The sequence below is a fragment of the Parasteatoda tepidariorum genome, chromosome 10 (assembly GCF_982258835.1).
Source record: "Parasteatoda tepidariorum strain Cologne lab strain chromosome 10, Ptep-v5.0, whole genome shotgun sequence".
NCBI lineage: Eukaryota > Metazoa > Arthropoda > Arachnida > Araneae > Theridiidae > Parasteatoda > Parasteatoda tepidariorum.
This window is the reverse complement of record NC_141764.1, coordinates 23,479,478-23,492,159: the sequence shown is the minus strand read 5'-3', so window position 1 is coordinate 23,492,159 and position 12,682 is coordinate 23,479,478. Positions and strand designations below refer to the sequence as shown.

The following is a 12,682-nucleotide window of genomic DNA, read 5'->3' as shown; positions in this document are numbered from 1 at the left end:
TCTAAACGAAGAACGTAAGAAAAATAAATAACAGAAATAAAGTATAATTAGAAAAAAACACAAAACAAACAAGTTGCTACAAGCAAAAAAAAAGTGGTTTAACACAATGAGGGAAGAATAAACTTAAACAAGATAATTAAATAAAATGAAGGTAGATACGAATTAGGCGTGGATAGTTTAAGTGTAAAGTCAGGTTTAAAACATGTAGAAATTAAAATAAATTTTCAAACAAAAGAAAAAAAATGATGTTCTGAAAATATCGTATTATAACAACTAACCAAATTTTTAAAATTTTTCAAAACATAAAATTATTTCCAGAATTTGCTGTTTTTTCCTATTGGTTAAACTAAATCCCAGTTGATCATCGTTTCGTTAAGTTTTGCTCCTAGTTAATTTTTCCTAGTTGCGTTGTGCTTGTCGTATGTTTAGTTACTGTGGAAGGGTTTAGTTTAAAGAATCGAAATTGTAGCATGTCCATTTTTGTGCTATCATATGAGCGTAATATTATTTTACAAAAACGCACAGCATTTTGCTTTTAAATTATACAATTATTTCAGCTTTATGTTAAAACATTTTGTAATTATGTTAATCGTAATAACCAAATAGACAATTTACCTAGATTTGAAAAATAATAATCTATTATTGAAAGAAAATTAACCTAGGGAATGCAGACTGTGTGACTGAATAAGAAGTAATTAATGAGAAGAATTTTTTTTCGTTTGCGGGGCTCAAATGGGAACGCTTTTTATCACTTTCTATTAAGTTTGATTTTTGATTTTAATTATTTTAACATTGTTAAAATTTATATCTGGCAACATGTAATTTCGCTCTCTCTCTCTCTCTCTGTCTCTGCTATTTCATTTTGTTTCATTTGATTATAAAATAAAGAAACAAAGATGACTTGAAGAAAAAAAAATAGTGCGTGGAGTCTCTCCGCGCGGAAGAAGTTAAACTTTGCAACGTTAATTGGGTATAATATGGCCTACGTCACAGGTTGTGTTGTTCCTACTAAATTTAACCCATGAACGGCATTTTCTGCGAGCCTAACTTCAAGCCACAAATAAACAAACGAAGTGTTCGATCGTTTAAATAGCTGCTCGCCAGATTTTATTGCATTATAAAGAAAAGTTATTGAAACTAAATACAACTAAATAAACAACAGCAACTAAAACAAATAACAACAACAACAACTACTAATAACAATAACTAAATAAACAACAACTAAATTCCATTCGTTTAGTATTGCGTCATATGTTGTTCCTACTAAATCGAAGTAGTTGTGTTTTTTTCATATTATACCCAATTGTAGAAGAAAGTAAAAAATACCTTATACCTGTTTGAAAGTAAAAAATATTACCCTATTAAATTATGTGTGCATCAAAACAAATTAAAAAAATATTTATAGAATAACAATACTTTTATGACTTTTATTATTTTTATGCTAGTCAGAACCAAAACAATGTGGAAATGAATGCGGGAAAACTGGATCCTACCACGTGATTTCCCGGCCAATAAAAATGTAGCGTTAAACGTTTAACCCAACCTTGTTGGAAGTCGCATAAGAAGTATAAGAGAAATTGTTTATAACAATGGCCTAAATAGTCAGCAAAAAAAAATAAAAGAATCCAAACAATTTAAGTTAGTAATAACTTTAAACAAAAGGTGAATTTTGAAGCAAAATTCTCGTTAAGTGCGCAAATAAAAACTGCTCTTTCATCGAATCAAATTTTAACTCCGTATTTGCATTTCCACGGTCTAAAGATCGAATAAACATGGTATAGTTGTCCAGCAAGTTGAACAACTAATAATTCTCAAACTATTTGTCGAATTTACATCTTTTTATTCGGTCGTACTGCCTGCGTATTTTTCTACAACCCTAGTAATTTCAAATTTTTTAAATCTTATAGCTTTCACTGAGCAAAACAAAATGTAACAGTGCAAAAAAAAATCGCGAATATACTATTAAGTTATTGCAGTTAAAATTGCAATAAATTGGAATATGGAGAAAAACTCTGTGTTAAGATCATAAACAAGTATTGTCCTTTCATTATGTTAAATTTCCACTCTGTTAATGCACTCTTGTGGCCTGGAGACCGACCCATATGGTATTTTTTACGTCAAGTTTGAAAATTAATAATTCTCGAATAAATTATTGAATATTTTTTAATATTTTATAGTTATAGTTTTGGCGCAAGAAGAAAAAATTCAACGTTAAACTGAGCATATAAAAAAGTGATGGCAGCGTCGGCAGCCTTGTTGATATTTTAATATAGAAAAAGTTTTATCCTTATATCTTGCCAAAATTAATGTCTTATTCTTTTACAGAACTTGTCAAGTCACGTGTAATCCTGGCTACGAGTTCGCAGACAGATCACGCCAGATAAATATTAATTGCTTTGAACGTGATGGTCGTTGGTTACCAAAAGAGGATTTTGGCGACTGCCAGCGTGAGTAGGATTTTGTTTTGAGTATTGCTGTTCCACTTTTTGAAGTTATACACTTAAAAAATAAATTATGCTGTTAAAAAAATGATTTTATGTTACAAAACCAAAAGCAAAAGTTAAGAGATAATTCGTTGGAAAAATTTACTTATGAGTCTTGTGTCAAACCAAAACAAAAAATAATTTCATCGGAAAAAGTTGATAATTTTCCTGACTTTTTTAGTCCTCAGTTTTATCGAAATTCACATCACTGAATAAGAAATTTATTTCTAATTTGTTAATAAAAAAAATTGAGAAAAATTAATACAATAATAAACTGTCAATCCCTTAAAAAATATAAGTTAACTCATGAAAATTCAAAACAGATAAGTTAAAATGTACAATTTCAAAAAATGAGATAGTCGGAAATTTACCAAAGATGTTTTAATTAAATTAAATAAAAATACCTAGAAAAACTAAAACAAACTTTAATCCTTCAATGTCTTAACAATGAAGCAAAAAAAAAATTACAGATATTTAAAAGAGAAGAAAAATACCTTCATTAAGTTATTTTAAGCGTTAGTTATTCAACAACTTATAAGAAGAAAACACGTTTGAAAAATATAGTTCTCGAAAAGAGTGCGGGAATTTTTTTAGTTATTCTATTCCAATTTATGAATAAAAATAAAATAAAACAAACATTAATTTTATCGCTAAATACATAAATTCTTCATTTATTTTTGAATAGTGTAATTAGAAAGTCTTTAAAGCTCTTTCAGTAAATTTTTTCTATCAAAGATTTTTTTATATCTAATAATAGAACTTAGTCAGTGGCGTTTTTTTTAATGAATAAGCACCGGCATCACTGCGCGCTGAATGTTAACATTTAGCGGTGTAAGTCAGAAATAATGATATTTAGCAAATATATAAGACTCATTCTAAAAGCATCCTCGGTAATTCTGACATTCACTTATTTCGGTCTTTGATGGATTCGCATTCATCAACACATTACCTCCCAGTCATTAGAGAATGAAAAGAAAAATGAAAATTATTAAATAAAATCAACCTTGGAAAAAAATAAAAACAGAAGAATGTAAAAATTCTGTATAAAGAATAAATTATTAATAAAACATTTTCGTTACAAAATTAGAAATAAAAGATAAGACAGCGTAAGAATAATGCTGTATGAATAAAATGCATCCTTTCTTTACTAAGAAATTATTTCTAACTTAATTATATTAGTTTAATTTTTCGATGAAATTATATTTTCAAAAATTTAATTCTTTGTAATATAGTTTTATAATTGGTTGAATCTACCTACTAATTTGAAGATTGCTTCATAGCAATAATTTCTCTATAAATCGAAAAATAAATATAATTACGATAATTTTAGCTTTACAGAAAAAAATTGCTTCAGAAAAAATCTTATTTTAACCTTTAAGAGTACTTTGAGTAATGCACAGTTTATCTGGGTGATTTTGGAACTGAAAAAATTTAGGTATTTTAATGGATCATCCTAGATAATCTGTATATTACCTAGATAATCAGTAGAATTACTGATCATTTCGCCTCTAAACAATAATATTGATACTGTAGACCATATCATCATGAATCATGTAATAATGATCATGTTATAATGGACAAGAAGGATTAGTTTACACCATAAGGAAGCGAACATCGCATCATTTGCAACGAATTATCCAGTACAACACGCTATGTCAGGATCGAGCGAATAGTGATGTTTTGTAGATATTTTTATTGTTATGAATTTAATTTAATCACTAAGGGGACAACTAAATTCCTCTAGCATTTTATTCTTACTTTCTAGAGGGTTAGGTATTTCCGATTCGTCGATATTTTTATGATGAGTTTGCTATTGAGTGTGTGTGTGTCATTTTGAGGTCTATTCTTCTCACAGATTTGAGCATTTTGGGCTGCTCAAGATATTCCTGTCAGGCGTATGCTGAACTTTATTTCAGCTATAAATCTTTTTGGTTAATCATGATTTTGGGTTTCGATACAATAGACCTCTGGTCGATGTGCCTGCTCCTTGGAGCTGTCCAACCTATAAGACTAAGTCTAAGCTATTAATAGTCATATAATATGCTCAAGTTGGCATCAGTAATGTTCATCGGGCTCGAAAAGTATGTTATTGATTTTTAAGAACAATCCGATTTCCAATCACATCTCAATTAAATCCGATCTCTAATAACATCTCAGAAAAATCTATTTACTTGAACACAATAGAAACTTTGGGGGGCATGTCGGTACAGTGAGCTTAGTTTAGAAATCGGTATAGACGCAATCTGGTTGATTTGAGCTATCAGATCCACGGACAGTGACTTGACCTGAAAAAGACGTAATTGCAAAATTTTATGGACTCACTGTTATATTAAATCCAGTTGGTTATCAAGTTCATAACTGAAGTTACATGATATTTAATTAATCTTTTCAAAGTATTCTTTGTGAGGTGAGAATCGATCTTAATTATTAGAAATCAAAATGACATATTATGACCAAATATACGAAAGCATTAAATGGCAATGAATCACGTGATTTGGCATGTCTAATTTTAAAACTGATTACGACAGTTTGATTTTCAGGAAATTAGAATGTTTTGTAACAAATGTTTTGTTTTTTCAGTGCTTTGTCATCCACCATGTGAACATGGAGGCACTTGTGAAATGCATAATCAATGTTCTTGCACTGACGAGTATCGAGGAAACCGATGCCAATATGGTAATATTTAATTAGACTGATTTAAATATAGCACTTTTTAAAAGCATATTTAGGTTATTTTGATTTTAATTTCAACGATTTTCAATTTCGAAGATCGTTTATATAGAAAGCGGGGTTTCACGTAAGGTGTCCTTAGTCATACTGGACATTTCTTCTCCTGTAAAATCGAATAAAGGGGAAGTTAATAATTTTATTTTATTTAATAACCATCTTTGAACAGCTGGCCCACTTTGTGGGTTTACCACTACTAATGTTCAACTACGTAGCCTTGTAATTTTGAGCCCAATCCAGATGACAAAGGAACTCCTGTATCAAGTATCGGGTGAAATTTTCTTTCGTGAAGGGCTTTTGATGGAACTAACCCGAATTTGCCTTACATGGAGAAAAAGACCATAAGAACCACCACGATTAGCTTGATTGTTAGGGGATTCTAACCCATAATCCATCTACCACTGAGGATATTTTTAGGCAGCACTGTCGTAGGTGCAAGCCAGATGTAGAATTCGTATCTACCAGCCTTCATCGGGATTCGAACCCAGTCACCTCATTAGAAGACGAACGCTCTATCCCCTGAGAATAAACTAATTACCTAACATTGTTTAGAGATTATTACCAACTAAGTGCATCAAAAAGTTGAGTTAACTTTCTGACGCAGATGGAAAAATAGTGTACTTTTATCTTTTTTTTGACATAGTGTACTTTTAGTGTACTTTAATCTATTTATCTATTTTTTTAAAAAAAATATCAACAGATATTTTTTTAATTATAAAAAAGTTATAATAGTTACTAAAAAATATTTTAGATTATCGGAATTACATTTGTACTAAAATATGTAATCGAACAAAATCAGTTTGAATTTTTTTTTCATTCATATTCAAAAATTTATCAATAATTTAATTTGTACTTTAAAGAAATTTTAATGATGAATAACTTCTCTTATATCTAAGTTACTGCAATAAGTGCAAATTTGAAAAACTATTGCTTGGAAATGAACTGCTTTTAGAAGATATTTCTTTTAACCCAGAAAAAGACATTTTTGTTCTATACTGTATTTCATAAGCTAAAATAATTGCAAAATGCTGAAAAATATGTTTAATAGAAATTCAGCGTCAAAGGGGTAAAGTTAAAACTGCCTTAAATTGGAATTGTGAACGTACAACTGAAATAAAAAAGAAAACTATCGAACTTTTTTATTAAATTTAAATCCGATGATCAAATTTTTAAACATTTTTTCAATTGCTACATTTTATAACTGCAAACTTCCTATATAATGCACACTTTCTTGAACTTCGCACCATTATTAATACTGTAAGACTTGAATTTTAATCTTAAATTTCGATTTATAAACTTCTTTACTTTTGCTTTAAATCAGAAGTTTATATTTAAAGGAAAAGCATTCCTTAATCCTTCTTAAAAATAATATTTATAATATTCTTGTGTCGGATAAGTTTCGAGAAAGTAAATTTAGAACCTTAAAAGCACTTCAGAATGTGTAGCTGATACATTGTTTAATTTTTAGCAAGACAGCAATTTCAAAAAGCTGTCATTTTCATAATAAATGTTTGATGGTTTATAAAAGCTACGTAATTGGCTGTTAATGACGCAAATGACATAGTGGAGGATAAAAGCACTCTTCTAATTTTACAAGATTTTCGGATTAAATTCTTATATTTAATTGCTTTAGCTAAGAAATATAATCCTTGTAACGTTATGGAAATGTTTCAACATAAAAATTAGCTCTTGTTATAAATACTAGGTGATTGAAACTGATGATAACATTTAATAAAAGCTTCCTCCTTATTATTGTTTTTAAATTTTTGAGTTCTTTGAAAGTTTGTAAACACTACGTATTTAAAAAAAACGTAAACGCTATGAAAGCGTAAATGTTATACATTTAAAAAACATTGCTAAATATTTTTTAACTTGTTAAAATATTATTATTATTAATATTATATTAAAACTACAAATTATTATTAAAACTATAAATTATTGTTACAACAAACTATTAATTAAACTATTATTAAAACTATAAAAGGAAAAATATCTTAAAGGATAATTTTTTACAAAAAAGTTTATTCAGTAAAGTTTTAAAAAAGTATTTAAAAATAATTAAAATATCCTGGCTTATGCATTTAATTGCAACCCCTGACATTTTCCTTTAAAAAGTCAATGCAAATGCTATTTCAAGCATAAAAGTATCAAAACTGATGCATGCTTTTAAAAATAATTTTAAATGCTTTTAAAGTAATGCTTTCAAACAAATTTTATGCTTTCAGAAATAATTTTAATAATACCCTCTGTCGCTTAATTCCTTTCAAAGTCTTGGTTTATGTTGTATAAATCTTTGATTTTAAAACTAAAAAACTCTAGATCTAGTATTAAAGCAGATATTATTCATAATTAATAAAGTAATTCTTTTCTCCACAAGTTTGCGTGAAGATTTTTATTTTAAAAAAAGGGATATCTGAAATCAGGTTAGAGTAAATTTAAGTTTACTCATAATTATAATTTTAACTACAGATATCATTTAATTCATGATCATAATATTTTGGAATGTATTTATTAGCTATTATGTTTTAATTATGATTCTTGATTTGTTGAAAATAGTTCTTGAAGTTAGATAAAATTCGTGTCGTAAATAACCCATTATTCTTTCGTTTTGCTGTTTATCTAAAAAACGATTATACTTTAAACAAAATTTATATCAGAATCAAAATAAACTTTTTAACTATGAAATAGCATATTTGTTAATATGTACATTGTGACAATGTTTAAAGTAGATCCACTTTAAAAACAAGAAATTATTTTATAAGGTTAACTTTTATAATTTCATTCAAAATAATTTTAATTATAATTTTATTTAGTTTTTTTATTAAATTTTGTTTTCAGAAATCTTCTAACTGCTAGGCACGAAGTAAATTAAAAAGTGGAAAATTTACTCTTCTGAATGTATGACGATATTCATTATTGGCATCTATATGAAATGAGCAATGCCAAGAGTCAAGCCAATTAAGCCGATCCCACGGTACCTAATGTTGAAATTCTAAATTATTTGGCAAAAGTTGAAAATCTGTATAAATCGCTAGATTATACAAACAACTCAATTATGTCCGATTAATGTTTATGTGAGAGAGATTGAAGAAACAATGCTTTTAATATTCCTTTATCAAGTCAATGAATAATAATAAATTGGTTGTAGTACACTGTACAGTGCGCAAAATAAAAAATGTACCACTTCTTGTATCTTTTGATCTAATGATCAGATCTTCACGTTCTAGGATTTATTCTTAATGGTTCAAGGGGAGCATCTCAAATATGCTAATTAACTAATTCAGACGATATTTTAAATTATAAAATCAAACACAAAAGGATACTTCTTTCTGAATAAACATATCTTTTTTGAGGGATTTAGATTTTTGACCCCCAATATATAGGGCATAGTCGCTATATGGGACATATGGTCCCAATAGTTTAGTCAAGAGAGCGGTCCGCAGTGTGGACTCCTTTATTTTAACTTTACTTTTTTGCGTTTTTTCCCATACGCCTAAAATTTTTTAAGTGAATTGAAACTTGTAAAACTCCTGTAAAGATAATTCCATGCAAAAAATAACTTTTAATAATATTTATTGTTTTTTATTATTTAATTGAACATTAGTCGGAAAAATTTTAAAGAGTGAGCGTTGAAATTTTTTACATCAATTTAAAGAATGTAATTTTACATGGCAAAATACAAAATTTGAGCGATATCAGTCAGATAGTTCCTGAGGTACCGAATTTTTAAAATAGAACTATTTTGAAATTCGATTTCTCAGAAGCTATTCGATCGATTTCACTCAAATTTTTTTTATTTCGCCGTGTAAAATAAAATAATTTAAAATTATGTAAAAAAATTTAAAACTTTAAATTTCAAAATTTTTTCGACTAATATTAAATAAAATAATAAAAATTTGTGGTGTGTTAGTAGAGCCAGAAAGTCTGTAAATTTTACCATATTCTGGCAATCTTAACCATATTTTTTTCTCAGTGTCTAATAACATGGCAATGATTAAGCTTACAATCTTCTATTCATTATATTTATTTTAAATGGTGTAATTTATTGCTTTTCCCTGATTGCTGTTAATCGTTAAATTAACAACTATTTTCGACTTTATAATCAATTAAAGGAAATCAGGGTTCTGTTAAGAAGAAATTTGGGTCCGTTAACGGACCCTTCACAAAATGTCTTTTCATAAAGACGGACCCTTCACAAATTTGTTTATCTTAATTATTATTTTGTTAATCGAATAAACCCTTCCCAGGAAGGGGGGGGGGAGAAAGACAGGTGTAAACGAACTAAATTCTGTCTTCGGCAGACGCTTCTTCCTTTATTCGTCCGAAATGAATATTCTGCCTTCAGCAGTATAGGCTAATACCAAATATTTGTATGTTGCATCGCTAATTTAGTATCTGCAATTGCTGTTTATTTTTCAAAATTAATTTTTTTTTAATTACAATTTGACAGTGTTGAGCATAATCTTGCATGTCTTTACAATTTAAAAACTCCTTGAAGAAGCTTTTTTGCAATAACAGACCCTATTTGCACAAATTCATAAAAGCGGACCCTGGTTGAAGGAATGTGACTTACTCGTAATTTTAGAATATGAAATAAACGTTAATTTTTTCACAATTTTACAAAAACGGACCTTTCACACAATGTCTGGACAGACCCCTGGAAATTCCATTTACCATTGTTACATTATTACAGTTATATTATTATTGTTATACGTATTATACTATTATAGAAATTCCTGTAGTTGAAAAGTTCTTGTTTTTAGCCATTTCTCTCTGTGATTCACACCAATTCTTCACCGGTAATGTCATCGCCGAATGTTCACATGAACCTGATTACAGTGAATGTCACGTGAGTTGTCCTCCAGGATCAACCTTTGATCCTCCTTCTTCCCCTCTCTACAGATGCACAGTTAATGGATTGTGGAACCCCCCAACTGCGCCAAGATGCGCCAAGGAATTGGGTAACTAACATTTCAGAATCAATATTCTCCATCGACTTCATAGAGTATAAATACAGTAAAGATATTATAATTTACCTACTTGAACAAATTTCAATTCTTAGACGTTAGAATATGTATTTACTTTTTGTTATGTAGAATAGTTATATTCTTTTAGAAGTTTTTGAAAATCTTTATTTTAATGTTTAAAAAACACTTCTGTGCTGTTGTAACAGTTAATGTATTTTTTAATAATTATTTAAGAACATAAAATTCAAGTTGTTTCTTATGAAGGGACTTGCAGTTTACTAAGTTTACAAATAATTTGAGGATATCAAACTGCCATATAAGGTTTTAAAAACGTTACCTCTTAACTAAAAACATTATCATTTTTTAAAATTATATTAGAAATATCTTTAAGCTAGTTTCTTTATATTTTATTTTCGCTTTACTTATATTTTTATCCCGGTATGTAAAGTATGTATAAACTATTAATCATAGATTTTTAACTTTTTTTTATATTCTAAAACATGTAAATTTAAAACTTTCTTACATTATCACTCTTTCAGTTTTCAGTGAGATTTGACACTGAATCATCAGAAATCCTAAAATAAATAATTTTTTAGGCTCAACATCTATTTTTCCCATTAGTAATACAAATCTCAAAGCGATGTTTGTTTCACGTATACATAATCTTGCCTAATTAAAGTTTGGTGATTTCAAATTTGAAATTAGTTTTGCTCCTATAGCAACAGAGTTTTTTAATTTACACTTTTAGTCTTACTTTTTGTTGGACTGTACCCTTTTAAAAAGGTTATATTTAACAGGGTAACATAAATGTTGCGACAAACATCTAAGGGAATAATAAATCATCATGTTTAAGTTAGTGTGAGAACCCATGTCAGAAACGTCATAAGCTGGTATAGGATCTTCCTTACTATTATTTGTTCAGAAAATAACTAAGAAACAGTTCATAATAAGGGGATACGCCCCTAGTAGCGTATGATGACATTTTTGATTCAGAGTTCCTATTTTAGCTCCGAGAATGCGACTTAACTCCCCTAAAAGTTTGTTACAACATTTGCGTGACTTCTTGTTATTTATACTGCACAACTTGCACATTTCAAAAAGAAAATATACAAAAAATATCATTTAAGAAAACTGCAACTTGTAAAGAGAAACCAATGTCAGATTAGAAATCAGAGACGTGAAAATATCCTAGATCTGTTAAAAAAATCTCATGCAGCGGGGAACAAAAAAAGATACTTTCTCCAGTGTTCTGAAGATCATCGTTCATTTTAAGTTTAAAAATGCTCGCATTTTCAAACTAAATGTTAATTACCTTCATTTTAATTTAATAAGTCTTTGTTTAACATGATGAATTTTATAGGAAAATAAAATTCTGTATTCCCCGATCCGTTTTTCTATAAATAATTCTTGATATTAATAAATTGCACAAAAACAAATTCAGTTGAAACTAGGATAAATTGTTAATCTGTGTCTTATAAATTATATCTGTGTTCAAAAATACATCTCAAAATATTAAATTTTATTAGTATTAAGGATGTTAGTTATTGGTATTAACAATGAATAGGAAACGGGAGAAATGTTTCGTGTCAGTTTTACCCATTATATAAAATGCCAGATTCCTTGCATTAGCATTGATGCCAGAAGCATTTCTGAAAGTGAATGGAAATGTTTTGTATAAATAAATGCATCTTTTATTTCAGAGGAGCTATGTTCAATGCCTCCTTCACCGTCTAATGGTGAAATAAAATGCGTAACAAACAGTGAAGTCATGTAAGTATATCGCATTTTGATGCCGAAATTCTTTACTTGTTGTCCAAAGTTTGTCAGATTTGTTTCCCCTTGACTGATCCGCCCAACTATAATCTCTTTACAAACTTACGAATATCTTAAAACTACTGAACAGTTAATAGCTGACTTAACTCTTCTCAGCTATTCTCTGAAGACTATGATGTTACAGCCGTTTAAGAAATGTTTAGTTATTTTACATGTAAACTAACCTAATTTCTACTTTCGCAAAAGCTATTCTTTAATGCATTCAAAAATCTTTCAAGAAAGACAATTCTTTTTAAGGATATTGTTTGATTAACACGTTCACACCGGGAAAAGTGAAAATACTGGTACGGGAAAAGAGAAAATACTGGTAGAAGAACTATTTCAATATTAGATAACATTCGGGAGGAGTTAATCTATTCTCTACAATAACAATTTAACAATTCACTGTAAGGAAATTAATCACGGCGAAGAAGCAATTTAATATAAAAATTGCATCAGCAAAACAATTGGTAGTTATGAATTTTTATTATTGCCGGAAAAAAACTAAAAAATGAAATTTATTGTTACCAGTTTTTACTCCGGTGCGCTGCCAAGATGAGACAATCTAGCGTTACCCACCGGTCGGTCACCCCGGCGTGAGCGTGTTAAACAAAAGAAAGACAATGCGGCTACAATAAACGTTAAAAAATATTTGCTGCCATTTTAATGAAGATAGTTCTCCGAAGATAGTTA

At 28.7% G+C, this 12,682-nt stretch overlaps 1 protein-coding gene across 1 annotated transcript in view; it reads left to right on the top strand.

Annotated features, from left to right (window-relative positions):
• Positions 1-12,682, top strand: part of LOC107439698 (uncharacterized) — a 310,740-nt gene that overhangs the window by 65,014 nt on the left and 233,044 nt on the right. Inside the window, exons 29-32 of the mRNA XM_087152696.1 lie at positions 2,326-2,447; positions 5,064-5,159; positions 9,974-10,171; positions 11,878-11,947. Coding sequence (XP_087008822.1) covers positions 2,326-2,447; positions 5,064-5,159; positions 9,974-10,171; positions 11,878-11,947 — 486 coding nt within the window. The remainder of the gene's footprint in view (positions 1-2,325; positions 2,448-5,063; positions 5,160-9,973; positions 10,172-11,877; positions 11,948-12,682) is intronic.